Consider the following 27,446-nt stretch of genomic DNA (forward strand, 5'->3'; position numbering starts at 1 on the left):
AACGCACAGTGTCACACAGCCATTTTCAGTATGGTCACACTACTTCCGCAAGCAAGTTACAAAAAAAGTGCCAAAAACACATAATAAATATGGTGCCATGTAAGACAGTTTTTAGGTACAAACTGAGCCAGAATTCCGGCATTTAATAAATCTCCTCCCATATGTCAGTGGTATGTATGTAATGCTGATGGCTTTGTGCCTACATATCTGTACTACAAAATGTAGTATTTTATTTGTTAAAGGGAATCTGTCAGGTGTTTTATGCTGCCTAAATTATGGGCATCACGAATCTCAGTCTGGCTGCATGACAGCAGCCAGCAATATCATTTTCTCAAAAATGCTCCAGTGTATCAGAGAAACAAGACTATGAAGATTCGGCCAGGGTCCAGACTAGTTTGACAGGTTTCTCCCTCGCATGTACAGAGAGAGATCTGTCAATCACTTCTAGCAGCGCTGCAAACAAGATTTTCAAAGTATATTTAATCTGAAACACCAGAACGTTTCAGAGTGCTAAGCGAGTGACTTTGGCGTCCTTGAAAAATATGTTCACGGTTGTTCGACTGCCGCAACACATGCAGGGATTGCCTGTTTGTTAAGCAAGTTCGCTCATCACTAGTGACAACCAAAAGACTTCAATAAGTGAAGGCATATATCTAGGACCAGGTGACCATCACACTAGTCCTTGAGGACCCCAGGTTGGCCTGAGTCTTAAGCAGAACATCACACTATGGGCAAATAGGTTGTCATCTATATATATATAATTGTCTAAGGTCCACTTCCATCTTTCTGTCTGTCCTTCTTTCTTTCTGTCACGGAAATCCCAAGTCACTGATTGGTTGCGGCAAAAAGGCCACGACCAATCAGCGACGGGCACAGTCCGGCGGCAAAATGACCGCTCTTTAGTCCCGCAGTCAGTGCCCGCAGTCCATACTCCCCCCCCAATCAGCGCTCACACAGGGTTAATGGCAGTGTTAGCGGACCGCGTTATGCTGCGGTGTAAAGTACTCCGTTAACGCTGCTATTAACCCTGTGTGACCAACTTTTTACTATTGATGCTGCCTATGCGGCATCAATAGTAAAAAGATCTAATGTTAAAAATAATAAAAATAACAAAAAATCATTATATACTCACGTTCCGTGGGCCCCCCGGATCTAGCCGAGGCCTTTCCCGCTCCTTGCGACGTTCTGGTGACCGGTCCATGCATTGCGATCTCGCAAGATGATGACGTAGCGGTCTCGCGAGACCGCTACGTCATCATCTCGTGAGACCGCAATGCACTCTTGGGACCGGAGCGTCGCGAGGAGCATCGGTAACCGCCTCGCCTGGATCCAGGGGCTCCGGAAGGTGAGTATATAACTATGTTTTATTTTAATTCTTTTTTTAACAGGGATATGGTGCCCACATTGCTATATACTATGTGGGATCTGTTAGATACTGCGTGGGCTGTGTTACATACTACATCTCTGTGCTATATACTATAGGGGCTGTGCTATATACTACATGGCTGTGGTATATATTACGTGGCTGGGCAATATACTACATCGCTGTGTTCTATACTACGTGGCCTGGGTTATATACTGTATGGGCAGTGTTATTTACTACGTCTCTGTGCTATATACTACGTGGCTGTGCTATATATGTGGCTGGGCAATATACTACGTGGCTGGGCAATATACTACGTGGCTGGGCAATATACTACGTGGCTGTGCTATATACTACGTGGCTGTAAACTACATACATATTCTAGAATACCCGATGCATTAGAATCGGGCCACCATCTAGTGTGTGATAAATGATGAATGTCAGTAAAGCCTCATTCAGACGCCGTTTTTTACATGCTGTGGTTTTTATTAATAGAACACGTATCCATAATATTGTATGTGGCTGTTCACATCTCTGTTTTTTTTAAAGACTGGATGTCCGCAAAAAAAATCATAGAAACATGTCTGTTTAGAGTATGTGTCACAGATCAAAATGATGTCTATGGGTCCATGAGAATCACGGACAGCACACAGATGATGTCCATGTGCAACCCGTGTGCTGTCCGTGATTAACACATTGCAATAGATAGGAGAAACGTTTATCATTAATTTAACCATATGTGAAAATCACTGAAGACACTCTGATGGTAAAATCTGACAAAAGGACCATATACTGATGAAAATCGTTTAAAAGCACTGATGAAACTGGGACTGTTTTTTGCGTATATGAAAAATCACTGATATCTGAATGGGGCCTAATACTGCAGTATGTATCCCTGATTTAGTCATAATGAAGCGCTACAAAACTGAATAGGGTCTCACATAGATGGTGCACGTTATTACCTCAACCCTTCAGAATACTGACTTACAAGAGGTAGAGCTGTGGGCGAGCAGTAGTTAATTTTCACCCAGACACAGAGAATAAGCATGAAGTAAGAGAATAGCGTCACCTTCTGCCTGTGCCAAGCTTCTACTATTTCTTTGTCTGTATTCTTGCCTTCCACTTGCATCAGCTTCTGACTCAACTTTCCCAGAAACGCACTGAAGTCCTGCACGGCGTCTTCCAGCTTGGAGACCCCAGACGTGAACTCTTGCTCGGAGATTGCCATTTGACTTAGAAGTGCCTGTAAAGTGTTCTGATTCTGACAGACACTCTCGTCCCACTGTTTCCAGTCTGCCTGCAGGCCTTGTATCTCGGCCTCCATCTGGTCACATCCGCCATCCGTGGTGTTCTTCTTCACTGCAGGAGCCAGAGTCACAACCCTGCTCAGGCGTTCAGCTCCAGTCTGTCTGGAATCCATCAACTCCTGTAATGGAAAAAAATCATCACTATAGCGACCAAAGTTGTTTTCAGCTTGTGAACTGTGGGATGGCTGACAAGGGTTATATCTGCGTGCTGGAGATTTCCGAAACAAAAGTTCTGTCAAACCAGTGAGCAGTAACGTGAAGTGGATCATATAATGCAGTGTTACGTCCTATCAAAGTGGAAGTGGAAGGGTAACGTGCAACATGGTCATGGAGTTTGGGGTCATTCCCATTGATTGGTCACAAAAAACATTTCACTGAAATTGACCATCAGATTGTCAGTCAAAAAATACTATCACCCCTGATATTAGGCTGCTGATTCCAGTATAGACATGTGCATGGTATATTAACTGAGCAAACAGGACAACATCTTCCAGGTATATCTGGTACTGCATATTTTTGGGAGAAATAGATGATCCAGGAATCAGAGACATATAAAAGGGAAACACAAGAAAACTTTTCTTTTAGGTAGATCCAAAAATACAAGAAAGTCAGTCTCTAAGAAACGCAGTAGCCCGCACCACCTCCTAATTGCACAGCTGAGCTTTCACGCCTGCAACAGAGATGTGACCGCCGGACCTCGGGTGCTTCTGCCGACAACACATGCCAATAAATCCGATCAAGATAAAGAAAGGCAGCACTCACCGATCCTTCCAAGACAGGTATCTTTATTGTTACAGATTAAAAGTCTTCACGGCCGGGGTACAGGTATAAAGAGTGCGGCAAGCCTGACGACGGCCGTTTCGCACCCTCCTGGTGCTTCTACGGGTCAGTCTGACCCTGACCCGTAGAAGCACCAGAAGGGTGCGAAACGGCCGTCGTCAGGCTTGCCGCACTCTTTATAGCTGTACCCCCGGCCGTGAAGACTTTTAATCTGTAACAATAAAGATACCTGTCTTGGAAGGATCGGTGAGTGCTGCCTTTCTTTATCTTGATCGGATTTAGATCCAAAAATACACCTGCCTAATGCAAGCCATAGGTTTTAATACTCCTTACACATATTTTACTCAAAATAAAACACAAACAGCGGAAAATATAATAAAATACAGAAATATGTATTTTTAAGATACTGTATATTAAATACTTGTAAGATATAGTTAAGAACAGAGGTCATTCAGAGAAGAGAAGAAATAGATAGACAAACTGGTTTCAGTACCACAAACTTCTGTATATACTCGAGTATAAGCCGAGATTTTCAGCCCATTTTTTAAGGCTGAAAGTGCCCCTCTCGGCTTATACTTAAGTCATTGTCCCAGCGGGTCGGCGGGTGAGGGGGAGCATCAAAAGTCGGCGCCTATCACATCATACTCACCCCCTCCTGGCGCGGTCTCTGCACTTCCCTGCTTCTCAGATGGTCTCAGGCCCCTGCAGCTCTTCCTGTGTTCAGCGGTCACATGGTAACGCTCCTTAAAGTAATGATTATGCACGCGACTCCACTCCCATAGCAGTGGAGTGCATATTCATTACTTTAATGAGCGGTACCTTGTGACCGCTCAGCACTGGAACGATCTGCCCTCCCGGGACAACGGAGAAGCAGGGAAGTGCAGAGACCATGCCAGGAGACTGAGTATGACGGGGGAGGGTGAGCCATGCGATATTCACCAGTCCCCGTTCCACTGCCAGGCTGTGTCTTCCTCGGCCTCTGGCTATGACGTTCAGGTCAGAGGGCGCGATGACATGCTGGTGCGCGCCCTCTGCCTGAACAGTCACTGCAAAGAGACGGAAGACACAGCGGCACGCGGCAGTGAAAAGGGGACAGGTGAAAATTGCAAGTGCCGGGGGCCTGAGCCAGCGGCGACTCCGGCACCTGGCAAACATAGCGCGCTGGTGTCCCCGCCTGCTCAGTACACCGGCACCTGGCCCCCAGCGACGAGAGGTGAGTATGTAATTTATTTCTTTTTTGCAATCTCAGCAGCAGCATATGGGGCATAATATTGTATGGAGCATCTTATGGGGCCATCAACCTTTAAGGAGCATTATATGGGGCATATTATTCTATGGAGCATCTTATGGGGCCATCATTAACCTTTTGTGCAGCATTACATGGGGCATATTTTAATATGGAGCATCTTATGGGGGCATTATTAACCTTTTTTGCAGCATTATATGGGGCATATTTTTTGTATGGAGCATCTTATGGGGCCATCAACCTTTATGGAGCATTATATGGGGCATATTATTCTATGGAGCATCTTATGGGGCCATCATTAACCTTTTGTGCAGCATTACATGGGGCATATTTTAATATGGAGCATCTTATGGGGCCATTATTAACCTTTTGCAGCATTATATGGGGCATATTTTTTGTATGGAGCATCTTATGGGGCCATCATTAACTTTATGGAGCATTATATGGGGCTCCTGATTCAATATGGATATTCAAAAATATTTAACCTACTGATTTCTCAATTAATTTTACTTTTATTGGCATCTATTTTTATTTTTGAAATTTAACAGTAGCTGCTGCATTTCCCACCCTAGGTTTATACTCGAGTCAATAAGTTTTCCCAGTGTTTTGTAGCAACATTAGGGGCCTCGGCTTATACACGGGTCAGATTATACTCTAGTACATATGGTAAATCATTATGGTAAAGAATGGAAGCCTAAATCCACTTAAATGAAATCGGTCACATCCCAAAACATAATTTGCAAAATAAATCTTGCCAAATCAGACAAGATGATTTTCTGGATTTGTTTTCTCATTTTGACTCTAATAGTTGTGGTCTACCTATGATGTCAATTACAGGCCTCTCTCATCTTTTTAAGTGGGAGAACTTGCACAATTGGTGGCTGACTAAATACTTTTTTTCCCCACTGTACCTGGAAGTAAATCTGAAGGTAAGAAACATTTAAATCCTGTGTATCAGGTTTATTTGAGCAGAGGCTACAAGGAGAAAAAGAAGTATATTCACCGTTCTTTTCCAGTAATTGGAGCTACTGTCACTGCTAACAATACAGTGAGAACTGTAATCACTCCCCAACAACGTCAATCAATGTGCATGAGTGATTACAGCATGAAGCTTATGATGGTTGATAAATCTAGCCTACTTTTAAATTTAGTCTCAGTTTACACTACCTATTAGTTTGGTATTTTGGCCCTGGTTCATTAGGAATGGAGTACGGTATATAATGCAATAGCTGGCAATGAATTAGACCGCCAGGCATTTCCACACCCTTTTCCAACCCCATCTACAACCACTTCGGCACAATGGGCCGAGAATAGCATAAAAAACACCAAACGTCTCAAAATCTTTCAAAGTGTTTTCCCCCAGTGTTCTGACATAAAAGCTTAGATGAATTTGGGACAGAAATATAAGCCACAATTTGTGTGCAGTTTAACAAAATAGTCTGGTGATTCCATGTACTGTTTATTTATTAATTATGAATGTTAGGCTGTCGACTCAAATAGAGCACCAACTATTAATATATGACCCCTATAACAAACCTTAATCTTTGTGATTTTCTTCTGAATGGCTGCAGCATCTCCTGAGGCATCAGACCATCGGTGAAGCTCTTCTTTGGCAGAATGAAGCCAGTCTGAGAACTCATGAACAGCGTCCAGGTACAACAAGTGATCTTTGACAATGTCTTCTATATTCCTCATCTTCTCCTGAACACAAATATCAACGTTCACAAGTTGTTCATTTTAATTTCTTCCTACTATTTTCTTGATACCATTTCATACCACAATATGAGACATATTACCATGAACAGTCTAGTAAGTTCTTTAAAATCATTTCAGCAAAAAGTAGACTTACTTTGGCAATAGTCATGATGTCATTGCAGTGGGTTTTCAGCTCATTTTGGGCCTTGTCTGAGAAGGTTGTGTCCTCAGTCTTCTGGTGTAACTCCTTCGTCTTTCCAATGAGATGATGGAGGGTTGTGGCATGATCTTCTATGTCTGACAAGATTGCTTGAATGTGATCCAGCAGTGCAAATTTTTCTTTTAGACCATTCTGATGCTGGATGGATTGTTCCAGCTTGTGATCGACAGACTCCAGCCACTGTTCCATTAGATTTTTCCTCTCTGTATATTCATTCCACTGACAGAGTACAGACTCCAAGCCACTAGAATAATAACATTCCAGTGAGTTTCATGTGTTCAGTTATTAATCTCCAAATGTCACTATCACAGAGACTCTGTCACCAGGCTTTAGCTGCCATTGATTCCTCTGATGTATCACATACTGGGCTTCCTGCTGTAGTGCTGATAAAACAGTTTTTCTGCTGTAGATCTGCTAGTTCTCATAAGGATGAGCTCCTGCTTCGTAGACTCTGCTATTCCTGAGCTCTGGCTATAGCCGCCCCACACCACTGATTGGCAACTATTTGTCTATGTACACTGTAGGCAGAAAGCGGTCAGTCAATGGTGAGGATCGGGTTGAGTAGAACTTATCAACTAAAGGACTAACAGAGCTGCAGTGGATATAACAGTGATTTTTTTCAAAACTACAGCAAGGAACTCAGTAAGTGACATATTGCTGTAAACAAGGTCGCTGCCCTTATTTTATGCTGGCCTAAATTTGAGAACAAACCTGGAGACAAATTCCATTTAAAGGCACGGTGGTGCAGAACTAGAGAAACATTGCTGTTATCTGCCATAAACATTGCCACACTTGTATGGTATTGTTACTGTAATAAACTAGCTATATTATACTAAACATATTTAAACCTTTAAACCTTTAAAGTAGTATAAACATAGATAGATGAAGAACACAAAAAAGGAAAAAACAAAAACAAATAAAACACATGTATAACTACTAGTGATGAGCGAGTGTACTCGTTGCTCGGGTTTTCCCGAACACGCTCGGGTGACCTCCGAGTATTTATGACTGATTAAGTTTTCATTGCGGCAGCTGAATAATTTACAGCTACTAGCCAGGCTGAGTACATGTGGGGGTTGCCTGGTTGCTTTCAGCTGCTGCAATGAAAACTAAATCTCCGAGCAGTCATAAATACTCAGGGTCAGGGTTACAATCCCTATTTCTTTTGCTTACAGATTAGATAGCAAAAACATGGTGAGAGATTCCCTTTAAATCATCGCTACAGTCATTGTGACCTGTGCAGATATGTGCCTTACATGCAAACATCACTACTGAGGACAGTGATAGGCTGCATTGTCAAGTAATTGATGAACGTTTTGTCACCACTGCAGGACCAAAGAGAACTGCTAGAATAATTACATATGATCAGTGACTATTAAATAGGCAAGTGATGGTTAGATTATTATGTTAATATATTTACATCTCTTGGCCAATTTTTTTGCTTTAGATCAGCAATCTAAAGACATCCAGGGTGCCCTGCGAGGGCTTTTAGTCCGCTCCCAGATTCTACGACTCAGCAGTTATTTTTCAACTCTTTTGTGGTCTCCTTGACTCACATCCTCTCATTTCTTTCTGCCTTCTTCTAGCATGGAGGTTGTCTATCTTCTTACAATCTCGTCTTGGAAATTTCCATATCTGTTTTCCAGTTCCATTCTCTTCATTGTCATGATTATTGTCTTTTACAATTTTACGACCTGGTTCATGAACTGCAGCGCTCAATCTCCGGTATATCCAATCACGTCTCGTTTGCAATCTAAGCGGGGAAACCTTCTTAATCTCTCCTTCCTCTTACCGCCTCCTGGCCTCTTTATTGTCGGGCCTGATTCTCGTTTGTTCCTCAGCTCCTTAAGGTCAAGTTTCTCTACCTTCCTATCAAACAATATTAGTTTTTGTTTATCTGTCAAGTTTTTTCTGTGGGGTGCAAACACTTAGCAAATCTCGAGTGGCCTCCTGGGGAACTTTGGGGGCTCTCCATCTGGTGTTGAATGCTCTAGAGATCTTTTCTTCGCACACCTTTTTAGTCATCCTTCCTTATTTCCCAAAAAGTTTTTCTGATGATGATAATTTCCATTCCTAAGCTGTCGCCCTAAATTCCTGATCTTCTTTGGGCAATCAGTTCTCTCTTCTTTATCATGGCAGGTATCCTTCTCTAGCTCCGTTCTTTTCCTTCTCGTCCTTCTATCAGTCAATAAGATATATTGTAAGATTCTTTATGCATATTGGCATGGGACACAGTGATGGCACTGTCTTTGTTCATGCTTGCTCATGCTTGTTTTCTTCATTTTGGTCTGGTATCTCCTGCACCTTTCATTATCATGCCTCTATTAGCAGCTCTCTAAGCTGCTTCTTAGTTATCTTTTCTTAACTTTTCCAAGTCCTACAGAGTGTTCACCTTCTTCATCCTTGTTGGCAGTTTCGGGTCTGGGCAGAATGATTTTGCATGTTACAGTGGCCGGTTCCCAAAGTGAGATTCTCGCCTCTGTCCTTACATCTGGCTAGCCTTTTTTTCTCACCATTATTAGTGACTGTCCATGGTTTCCTGTGTCCTTCCCCCAAAGAATCGATAGAGAAATGAAGATTTTGGGTACTTACCATAAAATTTCTTTCTATATGCCTCTGTTGGTTCAGTCAGTATCTTAGTTTAGATTGCTTCTCCTACAGCTTTCTCACTAACTGATTAGCTTGGCTCTGGTTGATGAGTGTAAACTACTGAGGAGGAGCTATCTTTTTATTACCTATTATCAGCCTCCTAGTGGCAGCATACACCATGGTTTCTGTGTCCCCCATTGAAGGCTCAGAGAAAGCGATTTTACGGTAAGTACCCAAAATCTTCATATTTGATTGCTTTTCGGTGCCAGGCACAGAAAAGTGTAAAGGCAGTGCTTCGCAATACTAAAAGTAAATTATCCTATTGTACATTCGCTTTCATTTTCTAAAAAATAACTATCATATTTTATGTGCATGAAACATTTGTAAAGCTAGTTTGATTTATTATTAAAGTTTGAAGTACATGGACTTATTCATATGGGGTTATTAAATGGTAATTTATTTTCATACAATTTTCACAAAATTCTTGCAAAAAAACCTGGGTTTATTCCATTATGTTTGAATCAAAATTTTGAGAGTACACAGTGATATGTCCATTGAAAGGCCTGGAGAAAGTGGTGCTCAACAAAATAATGATCTCTTAACCGTTTGTTGATTCTTTATGGGCCTAAGCGATAAAGTTTCTTCTTGTGGAGAGTGCCAGCCTGGCATAGAAAGAATTATAGGCTGTGCAATGCTCCACTGGAAGTTTAAATGTGCAGATAGACTCTTGAAACTTGGCCAATAAGTCTCCCTACGCCAACTTGGCGCTCTCCTTAGAGAGATACTGTCAAAGCACTCTCATTCAGCCAACCAGTTCTCCTGCTTTGCACTGATGAAAGGTGTCAGCAAATGGAGCTTTTGGTTTGTCTTCCTAACCTATAGTAATTCATTTGTCAAGACCCTATTACGAATTTATTCTGACTTATAGGATTGCTAACTCCAATAAGTGGCACTAGAGGTCCTGTCCTCTTCTCTCTGAGAAGGCTATGTGTATATTTGAATCTCTGTGTCTGGAAGCCTCATTCCTTGTGAGAACTATAAAACTGTATATATGTTTTGCCCAGTCCTTCTGTTGCCATGTCCCAATAGTAACAAACCCTATTCAATCCAATGATTTAGACCCTGATTCAACAAAGCTTTAAGAATTCTGGCATAAAAAGCTTTGAAATGTTGCAATTTTGTTGCACAAATCGGTGTAGCGAAAAAATTTGTGACTTTTGTCAATTTCATGCCAGTTTCTCCCAGTTCCACAAAAATGGGCAGAGCTGGGGTGTTGTGGGACGCATTAGGGTTGTGACGCCACAACTTGTTTAATTCATGATAAGCTGTGATACATTTTAAAACAGTAATCTTACCCCAATCCGTGACTGGAGAAGGATTTGTTGCAAAGTGCACAGAGGCTAAATGAATTAGGAGTGTCTGACTCTAACATACCTCCTCATCAAAGACCAGTGTGAAAATCGACTGATTATAGTTCATATACATGTGTGCATGTGGATATTGATGTGGATTATCATTTGTAGCCACACATTTTACCTTTGCCTGCAGTGAACTCACCAAAATAGGGGAAACAATACTATAAATTTTACTGTTTAATTTTATTCAGCTCTTGTCTTTATTTTCTTGACTACAGTTTTGAATCTACTATTATAAAAAAAAACTAAGGTTAATTTTTGGGATACAAGTGCATGTGTGCTATTCAAGAATGAATTGCAAAATTTGGGATACAATCCCCTAACAGCTTACCTGAGACATCTTGCAGTTGTACTGTTGACAGTAACCCAGACATCTTTCAATGTCTGCAACTGCATCTGAATTACCATCTGTCCATCCATGTTGCTGCTCTTACGAGCCTGTTCACCTTTACCAATTGCCAGGTTCAACTTTACTTCACCTTCGCCTTTCAATAAGAGCATTTCCTAACAAAAAAGAATTTTAAAAGTTGTACTACAGACATGTACAATTCTGCCATTATATTTGATAATCCACATAAATCTTTACCTGAACTTGCTGTAGACGGTTTTCAAGTGTGCTCTTACTGCCCACTGTACTTTCGGCGGTAGACAATTTGTCCTGCATATCTTTCAACCATGACCAGGTAGTCTGCAAAGCTTCTTCAAAAATCTGATGCTCTTGAAGAGCTATTTGGCAAATGCGGAGTTTTTCCTTTAGAATTTTAACAAGGTTCTGGTAATTTGTATTCAGCTGAGATGAGAGGCGAACCTCCTGTCCATCTCCACGTCCATCTTCATGTAATGCTTGAGCTCGTTGGCAAAGTTTCTCAAAAGAATCCCTAAAACATGAAGTTAATAAAAGCCAAACTAATTCAATTTCCTAAATTGAGTCTTTACAGCAAGAGTTTGCAATCATTGCTAACAAACATGACCTTTACTTATATTTTGATTTTTTTCTAGAATACCATTATAATTTGACTGTGTCCGAATTGCATAGTGACTCACCGCGCTGCCAGTAGCTCCTCCAAGAACATCTCCACCTTATGCATCTCACTTTTCTTCTCAGGGATATGTTGTTTGCTCTCCCCAAGAGTTTCTGTCCTTATTCGCTCCTCAAGCTCATGAATCCACAAACCTAATTTTTTGTGTTGGTCCTCAAAACTGAAAGTATTAAATGATATATCGTTTATTACAATTGGATCATGTTAGTAGCCTTCACCTAACTGGATATGAGATATTGGTATAAGGAGCCCTTAGTGTTGTAATTTTTAAGGTTATGTTCACATCTAATTCCCATGTGCTTAACCGATGCCAAAAAAATATTTGGCATACACTGGGCCCGTAGAACTCTGCATACATCTTTTTTATTTCACAGGAATATATTTTGTACTACACTTACATGTGTAGATATTACAAAGTAAAAAGTGTATACAGTGAGGTGCACTTTCTTAACAATCAGTGCCATGGAAGATTCGAACTTTCCTGCTACCTAAGGTTGAAAACTGAAATGTCTCCACTCCTCACATTGCAATATAAACCTGAAGTAAATAATTGCAATTCCACCGTAATATTTTGTTTTTTGTTTTCATGCCATTCTTTGTATTGTAAAAGTGATCTGGAAAATTGATTCAAAGGCTAGTATTATAATGGCAATATCAAATTTGAATAGATATTTTGTATATTTACCGTAATCCAAAAGTTTGTACTGACCCCAGAGATGAGATGTTGATCTCATCTCAAGACTTTGATTACACCCTATGAGGAACCCATTGCTTCACTATATAGACTCTCTGCAAACCTCAATCTGAGAAATACGTTGGGAGATCCTTCCATAAATATCTTCAATGTCAGCTAAAAACCAGATGTAGGTGGAACATCATATATACCTAGACCAACCTCTGTAAATGGCACAATGATCACGGAGGATGAGCATATCCTTTTATCCTAGTTATTACTCCTCCATATATTCATCTAAAAGCAGTGCCACAAATGAAGATATTAGAGAGTTCCTAAAAAGTATCCCATTAACACAATTAACAACTGATGATAAAAACTCACTGGAAAAACCTCTAACCTTAGGAGAATTGGAAGAGTCACTTCAGGAGGTTCAAAATGAAAAGGCCCCGGGATTAGATGGGATACCAGGGGAATTCTTTAAAATGCATCACAATATACAGGTCCTTCTCAAAAAATTAGCATATAGTGTTAAATTTCATTATTTACCATAATGTAATGATTACAATTAAACTTTCATATATTATAGATTCATTATCCACCAACTGAAATTTGTCAGGTCTTTTATTGTTTTAATACTGATGATTTTGGCATACAACTCCTGATAACCCAAAAAACCTGTCTCAATAAATTAGCATATTTCACCCATCCAATCAAATAAAAGTGTTTTTTAATAACAAACAAAAAAACCATCAAATAATAATGTTCAGTTATGCACTCAATACTTGGTCGGGAATCCTTTGGCAGAAATGACTGCTTCAATGCGGCGTGGCATGGAGGCAATCAGCCTGTGACACTGCTGAGATGTTATGGAGGCCCAGGATGCTTCAATAGCGGCCTTAAGCTCATCCAGAGTGTTGGGCCTTGCGTCTCTCAACTTTTTCTTCACAATATCCCACAGATTCTCTATGGGGTTCAGGTCAGGAGAGTTGGCAGGCCAATTGAGCACAGTAATACCATGGTCAGTAAACCATTTACCAGTGGTTTTGGCACTGTGAGCAGGTGCCAGGTCGTGCTGAAAAATGAAATCTTCATCTCCATAAAGCATTTCAGCCGATGGAAGCATGAAGTGCTCCAAAATCTCCTGATAGCTAGCTGCATTGACCCTGCCCTTGATGAAACACAGTGGACCAACACCAGCAGCTGACATGGCACCCCACACCATCACTGACTGTGGGTACTTGACACTGGACTTCAGGCATTTTGGCATTTCCTTCTCCCCAGTCTTCCTCCAGACTCTGGCACCTTGATTTCCGAATGACATGCAAAATTTGCTTTCATCAGAAAAAAGTACTTGGGACCACTTAGCAACAGTCCAGTGCTGCTTCTCTGTAGCCCAGGTCAGGCGCCTCTGCCGCTGTTTATGGTTCAAAAGTGGCTTTACCTGGGGAATGCGGCACCTGTAGCCCATTTCCTGCACACGCCTGTGCACGGTGGCTCTGGATGTTTCCACTTCTCCACAATCTTCCTCAGGGTCCGGTCTCCTCTTCTCGTTGTACAGCGTTTTCTGCCACATTGTTTCCTTCCAACAGACTTACCATTGAGGTGCCTTGATACAGCACTCTGGGAAAAGCCTATTTGTTGAGAAATTTCTTTCTGGGTCTTACCCTCTTGCTTGAGGGTGTCAATGATGGCCTTCTTGACATCTGTCAGGTCGCTAGTCTTACCCATGATGGGGGTTTTGAGTAATGAACCAGGCAGGGAGTTTATAAAAGCCTCAGGTATCTTTTGCATGTGTTTAGAGTTAATTAGTTGATTCAGAAGTTTAGGGTAATAGGTCGTTTAGAGAACCTTTTCTTGATATGCTAATTTATTGAGACAGGTTTTTTGGGTTATCAGGAGTTGTATGCCAAAATCATCAGTATTAAAACAATAAAAGACCTGACAAATTTCAGTTGGTGGATAATGAATCTATAATATATGAAAGTTTAATTGTAATCATTACATTATGGTAAATAATGAAATTTAACACTATATGCTAATTTTTTGAGAAGGACCTGTATTATTACCTAAACTGTTAAATGTCTTTGAGGAGTCAGTTAAAGCAGGATCTCTTCCAGAATCTATGAAGGAAGCTGTAATAATCCTAATATTAAAACCTGGGAGGGACCCATCTTGGTCTGATTCTTACAGACCAATCTCACTTCTCTCAACATATGTTAAATTACTGGCAAAAGCATTAGCCAACAGACTGTCAAAAGTAATTACCAAAATGATTAATGATGACCAAACTGGCTTTATGCCAAACAACTCCACATCAGTTAATTTGAGGCGCCTTTTTTGGGGTTTACAACTAAGCTCGGAGTCTACCGGGTCCAGAGAAGTCTTTTCCCTTGACGCAGCCAGAGCGTTTGACAGTGTGGAGTGGAATTTCCTGTGGACGTTCTTGAGATGCATGGGATTTGGGGATACATTTATTTCGTATATCCAGCTGTTTTATGTATCACCTATGGCAAGACTTAGGGTAAATTGTCGTGTATCAGGGATGTTCGCGTTGGGGAGGGGAACCAGGCAGGGATGCCTCCTGTCGGCCCTTCTCTTCGCGATTGCCATAGAATCGTTGGCTTGTTTAATACGCGCTTCTACTGAAATAACTGGCTTCCATTGTGGGCACTGGAGATGAGGATCTCTTTATATGCAGATGACATGCTTCTATTTTTAGGAAATGTGGTCTCCTCCATTCATTCAGCAATGGATATTATTAAAATATTTGGAACTTGGTCAGGAGTATCAATTAATTGGGATAAATAAATCCTTATGCTCATAGATCCCTTACCAACAGATTTGTCCCTGGAAAATAGATACAGGTAGCAAGTATTTTTAAATATCTTGGGGTAGTGGTTACTGCCAGGTCACAAGAATACTATTCTCTTAATCTGACTCCCATATTGCTAAAATTCAGAACTAAAATAGACACTTGGTGTCGACTTCCAATGTCAGTAATCGGGAGAGGCAATTTGATAAAAATGATTCTTATGCCTCAACTTTTATATCTCTTATATAACACCCCAGTATGGATCCCCACAACCCTCTTTTATAAAATCAATAGCTTGTTCCGAGAACGTATATGGAAAAAGAAACAGGCCAGAATTAAACTAGAGACCCAGCAGAGAGGAAAAGATAACGGTGGATTGGCTATCCCGAATGCCTGGATTTACTTCTTGGCCTCACAAATGCAACAGTTTAACGGTTGGGGAACAACTGAGCACTGTGGAATATCGGATCAGCTACTTAGAGAAGGAACTAAATGGAAACTGCCAATGTCAGCATTAGACATGGGTCCTCCTCGAGAGAATGTCCCAAACTGCCCCACGCTAAACTTGATATATAAAGTGTGGAATAGAGGCAAGAATATGCTGTGAATTGGTAAATTCACAAACTACACACCTCTATGGTATAACTGCAACATGCCAGAGATATACAAGCTAAAAGGCTTCAACAATTGGGAAGATAGGGATATTTTTCTTTTGTCAAAACTCCTGAATGAGGGTATATTTAAAAACGTTGAACAAATAAGAGCAGGATACGATCTTACTCACAAAATGTTTTATCAATTATTGCAAATACGTCAAGCATATAATGCACAACTCAGAGTAAATGGCATTAATATAAGTACACACTCTATCATTGATACAATTGCTTCTGCAATAGACACAAAGGGTTTAATTTCCCATATACGATATATAAGCAGCTTATGGATGTGCATTTAGAAACGTATCATATCACAGCCAAAGTAAAATTGGCAAGAGATGTGGGTCCATTATCTGAGGAACAATGGAAAGAGGTGCTGCTTCTAATTCCTAAATTATCCTTGTCTGAATCACAGAGACTGTCCCAAATCTATCTTATTCATAGAGTATATAAAACCCCTTGTATCCTATTTAATATCGGGCTAAGAGTGGACAACGTGTGTCCAAGATGCGGGAAAAACAACGCTCACCTAATGCACATAATGTGGGAGTGTGTAAACATTGGGAACTTTTGGGAGGGGGTAGTTGACTTGATAAACTTTGTGTTCGGAATCCACATATTATTGAAACCCTGAATCTGCATACATGGTCTGTTTGGGGGGTTTGGGAGACTAGAAGCTGGCACAACTCGATTGGCACAGCTACATAGGAGCGATCATCAGATCGCTCCTATGTAGCTGTATTACAGGTTGGCTATAAGCACCGACCACAGGGTGGCGCTCACAACAAGCCGGCATCAGCAACCATAGAGGTCTCAAGGAGACCTCAGGTTACTATGCCAACGCATCGCTGACTCCAGATCATGTGACGGGGGTCGGTGATGCGCTTATTTCCAGCCCGATGGCCGGAAGCGCCGAGTAAATGCTGCTGTCAGCATTTGACATCGACATTTAACTAGTTAATAGTGGCGGGTGGATCGCGGTTCCACCCGTCGCTATTGCGAGCACATGTCAGCTGTTCAAAACAGCTGACATGTCCCGGCTTTGATGCAGGCTCACCGCCGGAGCCCGCATCAAAGTGGGGGTTCTGACTTTGGACGTACTATCCCCTCCAAGGTCAGAAAGGGGTTAAAAGAAACTCTCTAAAAAATGTTATAAAGATATGGGAGCAATGGTTAAATACTCCAGGGATTGCATCGGAAAGCTTTCTTAGAAACACTATGCTGGACCGTCTGTGCCTTTCATTGTCATAAACCTGTAACATCTCCTAACTCATCTCAGATCCTTAACTCACTTGCTCAAAGTGTTAGATTTTGGTTCTGGGAAACAAAGGGGTCCTAGATAACTATCTCCAAATGCTGTGATTCTCTGTATTTTGGCGCAATACACGGGCAGTCAGTTGGTATTCATTTATATTTGCATTCACGTATGTAAACAGTAGTAAGCAAATGATAATACCTACGATGAATGATAATGTGAACCATTTTGTATTTGGTTTGTAATGACGTATGTTATTTTTATTTGTGTGTTTGTTCCATTTAGTTTTGATTGTTTGAAAAAACAAAATTAAATTGTGAACATATCTTGATATTTTTCACAATAAAAAAATGATCTGATTAAAAAAAACATGCAGAAAGAGTCTTACTGGTAAAGAGATTGCCAGGTTTGGTCAGTAAGTTCTAAGAGTATCGAGCCACAGAAAAATATAAGCAGCCAACATTAATGTTTAGCATGTAAGGCCATGCATCACAATCCACTTTGAACCCTTTCAGATTTTTTATCCATTTTGATTGTAATCTCCCATTTCCCAACCAATGATACAACATTTTTGTACCCATTATGCTGTTCTTTTGGTTCCCCAGCTGCCCAATTTGAACATATTACAAATAATTCTAAAACTTGTGTTCAAGCACAAATGTATCTCACAAAACATTGCACAATGTAAGTACTTACCTTCCAAGCTCACTGACACAGTCTTCTAGAGTCTGCTTATCCTTAAGACATTGCTTCTTGAAGCTCTGGAATTCTTTCTCGGCATTAGATATCCTCTCCTGAATACTAAGCACAGCTGCCTTTGGCAAACAAAAATAAAGCCTCTCTCCTTCTTTAGTAGCAGCATCTAACTTGTGCTGACCTTCACCAATGGAGTCCAGTATTTCCTGGATTTATAGGATTAAACGAGATTTTATTATTATATTATTGTTATTACAAATTGCAACATTAAAACGATTTTGTACTTATATGTTGATCACATTAGATTGTTTTACCTGCAACTGTTGTATCTTGCCTTCCAAAGTTTTGCTGTCACCAGACCAATCAGAAGGGCCTTTAATTCCTCTTTTTATTGCTCCAAGCCACTCATCAAATACATTTATGGTCTCTGAAATAATAACATTTACAAGTGTTGAATGTCTGGATGCAATGAGATCTTTGGAACGACCGACTCGATCAATTCTAAATCCAAACCCTTTCTTTATAAACAAATATACAGCCCGAAAGAACGTCAATTGTAAGTCACCATCAATAACTGTACCGCCATCTCCTATATGTTCTGCAGCACTGGTATCTACCACTATATCTCACCGTATGGCGGTAATATCAGTGTTGATCTTTGTATAGAGGTTTTTTTTAGTAACAGGGCTGTCATCTGCTGAGGTTCTCCTACATTCACTATTAGTGTGCGCCACCATACTTGGAATCAGGGTTACGTGGTAAGGGGCCCATTCAGAAATTTTGTTTCCCCTGGAACCAAACCTCTAGCTATGCCTCTGACCTATAGGTAACCTGAGTATTACTTCCAAGTCAATGCATACTGTTACAGCTTGTTTAAAAAGAAAAAAAACATTGGTCCCATTAGAGGATTTTTATTTATGTCCGCTTATAAATAATATATGTAGTTACATGTAAAGAAGGAGGAGTCATGCCGGTGAACCCTCTAACACTGATGTTGTCACTGCCCTTAATGTTGACGGAATTGACACAGCCAGAATGAGAGTTGATACAGCCTTGTGAAGACAAGACCCTATGTCCATTACCTAGATTAAAGCTTAAAGGCATCTAAGAGTGGGGCGGAGATTACCAGTATGTAAGAGATAGTCGAGACAGAGCAAATCACAGATGGTTCCAGGAGCCAGACTCTGTGCTTGTTTTTTAGAAAAGGGGCTCTCATTATAAGACAAACCTTTTAAGCTTCTACAGCAGCCCAGAGGTCCTGGTTAGAAGAAGCAAAGGTACAGGTACTAACCGTGGACCTGGAAAGCTGCGGCAAAAAAAGGGACCTAAGAAGACTGCTACAAGCAATCTGGTCCTGCTAGCAAACAGAGAATAGTAATACAATTTCTAAAATCATATAGTAGAGCAAAAAAATATTTTACTTGCACCAAATAAGCATGGTATATTTACCATAAAATTGTTTTTCCAACTTCTCCTGAAGAGCAACTTGTGTCTTAAAGCAGAGCTGGTTGGTGGCTTCATACTTTTTCACTAGACCGGTCACCGCAGCCCCGATGACCTCAAGTTCTGTAGACCTAAACTGTCGGCAGAGCGTGTTGAGATTCTCCTGTGTGGTATCAATACTGGATTGTTGGGTTTGGAGTTCTTTCTGCATTTCCTGCATTCAAATACAATGAAAAAATTTCATAACACAATTACTGATTTTTTTTTTATCAATTAGCAGTTTTAAGGTTATTTGCCTTTTCCAAAATTATTGCCCAGCAATATTATTGAGTCTAAGAGAAAAAATAGAATATTTCCTAATATAATGTTAAGAAAAAGACAATATCCACAGGCATATTCCACTACAACAGCAGCACAGCGAGGGAGTGTAGGGAGTGACACACAAAACAAAACACATTCACGCGTTCAAGCACCACATGCGTGTTCTATCTGAAGGCATTGTAGTCTATTTTTCACTGACGAATGATAGGAGAAGATTGGGAAGCCTGACTGAGTTCTTTTTTTCTCATGGAAGAAAAGCAGATGAGACAATGTTAAAAATGCATGAAACTGGCTCCAACACACTGAAAATCAGTCTGTAGGGTTTTTTTGCATACAAAAACTGTGAGTTAAAAATGAACTTTTCCGTATGTTATGAAAAAAAATTGAAAACAAGTCCACAATTGGTATCACTACATCCATAAAGGTCCGAACTAATAAAATATGAACTACATACCAAATAATGAACATTGTAATACAATATGGCAAAACTGTTGATTTTTGGTAATTTCACAAAACCCAAAAACTTAATAAAAAGTGATCGAGAAGTCATATGTACTCTAAAATATTACAAAACCTACATATCATCCCACAAAGTTCACACACCTTTATGTACATGAAAGTAAACACACGACGAACAGAAGGCAGCACCAATTAATACTACTTACTAATTTAACTTAACTACGATAGTTTAAAGTAATAACCACCCAACAGAAACTATATACATTTCGTTACTGTACTGACACACAGAATAAAGATAACATGTCACTTTCTATACACAGTATTTGCTGTAAAACTAAAACCTAAGAAATAAACCTCCCAAAATTTCAAAATTGTCTTTTTTCCATTACCCCCAAACACCAATCGCCAAAATATTTCCATAGTTTTAACACACCTTATACAGTACAATAAAGAGGTTGCCCAACAGTAAAATATTTTTTTTAGACATACATAGATTGATTAAAAATAATAAACGAAGGCAAACTCACTATCCAGCACCCTCACGAATCCATCACAAGCTGCTCAGGTCTACGTTGGCCTCAGAAGTGCTATCTGCTCTGTTCAGAAGCCACAGCACTGCTGCAGTTGGTAATTCGTCTGGTATCTAGAAGGGCACGTCATAGGAGAAACATCTGAAGACATGCTCTTCTAGTGACCTGACCAGCTCTAGAGGTGCTGCGACTTCCAAACAGGATAGACACGGCTTCCAGAGATGGGGCAGACCTCCGAAGTAGCCTGAACTGGAAGTTGAGAGACCTCCGTGAGAGAGCAGGAAGGTGACCATGCCTTTTATTATTTTTAATCAATCAATGCCTAACAAAATATATCATACTGTCAGACACTCCCGTAAAATGGTCCCACTTAAATATAAAACTCATCCTGAAAAATAAGCCCACATACTGCATAGTTGACGAAAAATAAAACGTATTGCTCAAGGAAGGAGGGGATGAAAACACAAAAAAATTGCCATCAATGAAGGCTGCAGCTCCTTGGGGTTAAATTGTCTATAATTTCCATTTGTTTACCTTTGGCTTGTGACCAATATACTTGTACTATAGATCATTTTTAAAACCCTCCAGATAGTAAATGATAGAATACAAGAAAAACATACAATGTGGTGGTTTGTAGGCAGCTGAGATGCAGAACCCATGCAAATCATGCACACAAAGAAAAAGAGGCTGACATTGAAGATGACGAGAAAGAACTTGGTACTATTTAAAATACAATACCTTCAGTCTTTTCATGTCTTCGGGTTCATGACTATTTTCATATTTCAGAACTGATTCTTCCACCTTATTCAACCAGTCCGTCATCTGGGCAATGAACGTTTCCAACTGCATTTTTTGAGTATTAAAGTCGTGTAATGTTCCCTTGGCCACTTGAGAAACTTCTTTTGCATGTTCCAATTTCTGCTTTAAATCTGCTGCCATGAACTAGATTAAAACATAAATGACATCAGTTCTATAAATGGTAGTTCTGTAGCTATCGCATGGCAAATTTACATGATCACTGATTGGGGTACAACTGTTAGATTCCCCAAGAATCCTGAGACTGGAGGAACACTGATCTTTTCATGCAGTACTTATGAGTGTGGAACCCTGAAAGTCAATCCGTTCTACTCTCCATTTAGTGAAGCAGTAACATCGTTGTAGACAATATTTTCCTAATTTTACTTTCTTACAGCTGTATAACAACCAGATCTTCACAACAAAGCATGGTAGGTCCAATCCATCAAGCAGCTTTCTCCAGGCTTTTGACTTAAAACTAAAATATCACAGACGTTTTGCACAACTTGGACTTATGCAAACATGTTGCGACTTTTGGTGCTTTTACTCCGCTCCTTGTCAGCTCTGCCATCTTTATGAAAAGTGCACAAAGCATCATAGGGAGAGGGTGAGGTCAAGCACAGATGTCAAATTCATCAAAATTTACGCCACAAAAGTGGTATAAATTACTTTAAAAAATGTACTCCACTCTCTGTCTACGGAAACCTCTTAATTAATTTAACATCTGACTGCAGCACACAAGTCGCCAAAATTGGCATAGAAAATGACGGTCTAGCTGGATATAGACTGTCGAGGAAACAATGTGCAAATTTACTTACATGCATAATGTATTAAAGTGCATCTAAACTTCAGGAAACAAGTCAGAAGCTTTAATTGTAGGGGTCCAATACTGAGACTTTCACCAATGTGAAAGCCTCTTTAGAGGCTGAAGATGAACGCAACAGAAATTCTCAGGGCCTATCTACAGTTTAAAAGCTCGACTCTTCTGCCCTTTCGTTTTGGCAAGCTACACTATGACCACCATCAATCAAAACTTCTAACACGCCTCTATGAAAGGTCAATACGTTCCCTCAAAGTTCAGTTAGACTATAAGGTACTTTCACATCTATGTAGAAAAAATGGTGAAGATTTACTAAGCTCCTGTAAATGCGCTAGAATTCTTAATCTTACTCTTCTTAGCTTTAATTTTAGGCAAAGTAAAAAAAAAAAAAAAAAGTGTCTAGCGGCTGTGCACATGTATTATACTTTTTAGAAACTTTTTGAGCCACGCTCAACAATGTGGAGTCACCTTGCAGGAAGACGTCCCAATACGGGTGAAAGAGCCTCTTGCTTGACATGCAACGTGCGACACAATTGTGCTAACATTCAAGTGCAAATTTCTAAGATGGCTAATAGGTGGTGCAACCTTGGACTATACGGTCTTAAGAGGCATCAAATGTATTACCCCCTGTGAAAGATTAAACTGGACATCTTAAGACTGTCTAGTCTACACTGTCTAAAAATAAGACAAGTTTAATAAATCATGTCCCGGAGTTTAGTGCTCAGATTTTGCCAAATTTGTTTCTGGAAAATGTGAAAACCCTACATGGTATCTGGTAACAACCTTAAATATAACACATCTGTAAAACTGCCACCTTTAGTTAATGCACATTTACTATTATTTTCTCTAGCCCTGGCTTTGTTGTTCCTTTATAGCTTTATAGTTCAATAATCTGTCCTTGCAATTTAAGTCTGGCAACAATCTAAGTCTAAGCAGTGTCTAAAAGGAGTCGGAAGAAGTCTTAAATCCACTCGCCAGTCTCATCAAAGACTAAAATTGCTGCCATGTTCCTCCCTATGCTTTACACTGCAGCTCTGCCTGCTCAGAATGGCTGCTCTGTTGTGAAACGAATAAAACAAAACCACAAAGGAGAAATAAAATAAACTATTAGGCAAATAAGCTATAATAAAGATATCCTTCACTACTGATGTAAGTATAGATATATCATATGAGATGCTGATCAAATGAAGGAAAATGTCTAATGATCCATCTTCCAAGTTCAGTATATTGATAATGCCAGGAAATATCTAATATATAATTGCCTAGATTACTACTTCCTGCAATTTGTGCCAACTTCCGTGGCTTTGTCCGGAGCTAATGTCCGGAGCTAATGTCCGGAGCTAATGTCCGGAGCTAATGTCCGGAGATAAGTGACGTCAACAGTGTCCAGTGTCTGATTGGTTGCCGCCTGCTGCGAGCAACCAATCAGAAACGTGCCGTACTGTGACACACTCCGCCCGCCATTTTGGTGTGATTTTTGAATTTTTACCTCACAGCAAGTTTCTACTGCGTGGAGGCGGGCCCAGTGACGTTGCTCTTCAAGCTCCTGCCGAATTTCGTCAAAAAAATGATAATACCATTTACCAAAACTATATATATTTAGTTGTGAAGTGGTTCAGTGACATTTTCACACCAATTTTGAACTTTTGTTTGGTGTTTTCTCCATATACTGCCTATTATTTTTGTTCTTTCTTACTATTATTTATTAATTGTATTATTCTTACATTTGAATAAATAAAGTATATATGGATTCTAGACTCCCGATTCTTTAGAATCGGGCTGCCATCTAGTTATAGTATAATCTGATGTGTTGAGGAAAGGGAAGACTAGATGCTCATATCAAACATGGCAGTTGGATGAATTTATGCTTATGTTAAGGAGAACATGAATCCAGAATGTCAGACATGTAGCCCTAAATTACTGTACAGTCACACAGTCAAATAACACTCACCATTGTATCAAAACACCATGAAATTAGCAAAAAATACTTGAAAAATACATTTTTTTCTGTCATTTTAAGTCTAAACACAAACAGACATCATCCAAATAACATTTTCAATACAAAGTGATTTGAAGTGCAGACTTGCTGTAGGCATCATGTCATGCGGCTATTCATAGACATGGAAACATAACATGGTCCTTCACTGTTTCTACAAACAATATGTAACATCTACCTGTAACTCCGCGGGGGGCTCCTGGCTCCTGGTTAGATCTTTCAGTTCATAAATCTTAGAGTGAAATTCTTCTAACTTTTGTCCTTTACAAGATACTTCAGTCTGAATTTTCCCAGGAGAGAAAATGGCGAACAAAGAATAAAAATAAGTTAAGCAGTTTTCCAGAAATATCTTGATTCATGGCCAAACCACGCTCCCAAGCTAGGAGGAGTGAGTAAATGAGTAAGAATTTTTCCAGCACAGATTATTACATTCTGAGACTAATGAGAAAAGAAAACTTACTATAAAGAAATCTAAGAATTACTATTATTTCATTTAAATTCCTATTATCGTACAAACCCCAGGACCTAAATTGAAAATCCTGATATATGCTATACCAATCTTTAGTATCTGAGCACTGATCCTATAGAAAGATACAAAACTGAGACTGAACTCATTCATACACGTGGGTCCGTCAACACTGAGCCATCTGTGAATTGTGAATACAGAGTTACATAAACTTATATTGAAAACGCAACTCTGTAAATACTGCATTACAGAAACAGTAAAAACAAACTAAATCTACACAAATAAATCTCATAATTTCTCCATTAAGGGGATCTTGTGTAATAAAAAAAAATAACTAAAGGAAATGTCATTATAAATTCCTAATTACCCTTATAGGGAATCTGTCAGTAGCAGTAGCATAGCTACCGGGGGTCAGAGGGAGCGGTCACCCCAGGCCCCGCACTCTGAGGGGCCCACCCGGAGCTAAGCTAATGTAACTACGGGCCCCCCACCCGTCATCACAAGTTCAAGAGCATCAGCTGGATGCCGATATAGTTGAAAGCAATGATGAGACAGGGAGCGACATGCTCCCTCTCCCATCATTCCCCACAGACACAGACAGATGATGACAGCATTATATTGTATGGAGGCCAATAGGGAGTGCATTATAGTATATAGAGGCCTTTGGGGAGTGCATTATACTATATAGAAGTCTATACGGAGTGCATTATACTGAATGGTGGCCTATGGGGACTACATTAAACGGTATAGAGGCCTATACTGTATATAGGCATATGGGGAGTACATTATACAACATGAAAGCCTATGGGGAGTGCATTATACTATATAGAGGGCTATGGGGAGTGCATCATACTATAAGGAGACCTATAGTGAGTGCATTATACTAAACAGAGACCCATGAGGAGTGCATTATACTATATAGAGGCCTATGGAGGGTGTATTATATTGTATAGAGGCCTATGGGGAATGCATTACACTATATGGATGACTATGGGGAATGTATTATACTATAGAGGCCTATGAGGAGTGCATTATACAATATGGAGGCCTATGGAGAGTGCATTATTATATATTGAGGCCCATGGGCAGTGCATTATACTATACAGAGGCATATGAGGAGTGCAGAAATTATCAATGTAGAAAATTTAGCTGCAAGACATTGGGGATTGTGTAATTATTTCAGTGGACCTGCCCCGAGGACTATGTGGGAAAAACAAAACGTGACCTACGGAGAAGAGTGGGAAGCATATAGCTGACATTACTAATGAACGTGATAAACCAATATCTAATCATGTGAGGGAAATACATGGGGGTGACTTGGATAGCTTTAGATTTTGTGTGATGGAGATAGTGGCGACATCCATAAGGGGTGGTGATTGGGACTGTTTGGTATTACAAAAAGAGGATAGGTAGCTCTATCGGATGGGTAGTGTGAGACTGGGGGGTTTAAACAACCAGTTACAACTTGGCTGTTTAATCTTGTGCCCTGTTACCTACCTATGTGACGTCCCTTGTCTCTTATGCTTTGATCTTTTCATCACCCCCGCTGTATAGTCTGTGTCCTTTAAAATTAACAAAAGATCCATCTTGGCCCATTGCCCAAAAGGTTTTTTTATATTCCTGGAGAGCCCATTTAATATTTTTCTGTTTTGATTTTATCTTGGCTTATTTGTATGGCCACTGGCTACTAGAAGAGCTCTTCCCCTTAGCTCTTTTTGCATTAGTAGACCAGGAAGACCCGTTAAGCAAGAGACTAGATCCCGCCAGGGCACTTACTGGTACAAAATGAAGGGTATGAGCAGGATATTGTCACCTGCTAATTAGGCATGTGCAGTTAATTTATCAGACGGACGACATACAGATATTGCAAGTGCTAGACCAATTTTTGTTACTGATACAGTACAAAGTTAATAGTCTGTCATGCTACAACAAAAAAAGAGTGCATTTCAATATATGATATGGGTAATTTAATCCTTTATTTCAAGTTTTAATATTCCCTTAAGATAATATTGATTATTCCACTTTCCAACCATGATTTGCTACAGACCTGAAATTCTTCAAGACTAGTCTTCATTTGCTGACTGCTGTTGAGGTTGGTAATATTCTCACTCATCTGTGAAATGGAACTACTGGACCATCCATCAATTTCATCATTTATGCTCAAAACATCTTCCCATAAGGTCAGGCTTGCGCTTAGTCTTTCCAGATTTTCATCTGTTCTCTCCAGAACCTGTTTAAAACATTGTAAACCAAATACCATATTAGATACCAGTGTACATGGGCTAATGGCGGTGATGACAACAGTCAACGTTAGTCACTCTTGTCAATATATTCACAATGCTGATATTGGAATGGAATTTGTTCTTGTACAGCCCATGTCGTTAACATTTTGCATAAATTGTGTTAAACATATGCAGCTTTGGACTTTGGGCAGTGCCATCTGCTTGCCTCCTTCTCTAAGAGCATATCAATGCCATTCTCTGTTTCTCTGTTAAGGTGGGCATTTGGGGGGACAGGTACCCTTAAATTTAGCTCTACGGCTCAATGTTACAGGATCCTATGAATTATTGCTCTAAGCGTATGCAAAATATACCACCCTACATCACATCTTTAAAAACAAAAAATCCGACAATTCTGCGAAGGTCCTGATATGGAAGCATACAAGCATTTTTCACAATATAGTTTTCCGCTTGCTGATGCTTAGACCCTGAGCAAACCATTACCTGATGCTCTTCTTCTAATTAGACTGATTGGCATCTAATTAAGGCCCACAGTTACTGATACACAGCACACATAACAGAGAATATGACACAGATAGATAACACCAGTGGAACTTGGCCACATTGTTAGTTAATGGAAAGTGACT

The 27,446-nt window shown here is 40.0% G+C and overlaps 1 protein-coding gene across 1 annotated transcript in view; it reads right to left on the minus strand.

The window, feature by feature from the left end:
* The window catches only part of SYNE1 (spectrin repeat containing nuclear envelope protein 1), a 493,169-nt gene that overhangs the window by 263,183 nt on the left and 202,540 nt on the right, over positions 1-27,446 (minus strand). The window contains exons 42-53 of the mRNA XM_069769177.1: positions 26,628-26,810; positions 24,293-24,394; positions 21,242-21,445; positions 19,200-19,407; positions 18,065-18,177; positions 17,751-17,956; positions 11,660-11,815; positions 11,202-11,493; positions 10,947-11,119; positions 6,546-6,855; positions 6,233-6,397; positions 2,433-2,789 (exon numbers count right to left, since the gene is read on the minus strand). Coding sequence (XP_069625278.1) covers positions 2,433-2,789; positions 6,233-6,397; positions 6,546-6,855; positions 10,947-11,119; positions 11,202-11,493; positions 11,660-11,815; positions 17,751-17,956; positions 18,065-18,177; positions 19,200-19,407; positions 21,242-21,445; positions 24,293-24,394; positions 26,628-26,810 — 2,469 coding nt within the window. The remainder of the gene's footprint in view (positions 1-2,432; positions 2,790-6,232; positions 6,398-6,545; positions 6,856-10,946; positions 11,120-11,201; positions 11,494-11,659; positions 11,816-17,750; positions 17,957-18,064; positions 18,178-19,199; positions 19,408-21,241; positions 21,446-24,292; positions 24,395-26,627; positions 26,811-27,446) is intronic.

Source organism: Ranitomeya imitator, chromosome 5 (genome assembly GCF_032444005.1).
Source record: "Ranitomeya imitator isolate aRanImi1 chromosome 5, aRanImi1.pri, whole genome shotgun sequence".
Classification (NCBI taxonomy): Eukaryota; Metazoa; Chordata; class Amphibia; order Anura; family Dendrobatidae; genus Ranitomeya; species Ranitomeya imitator.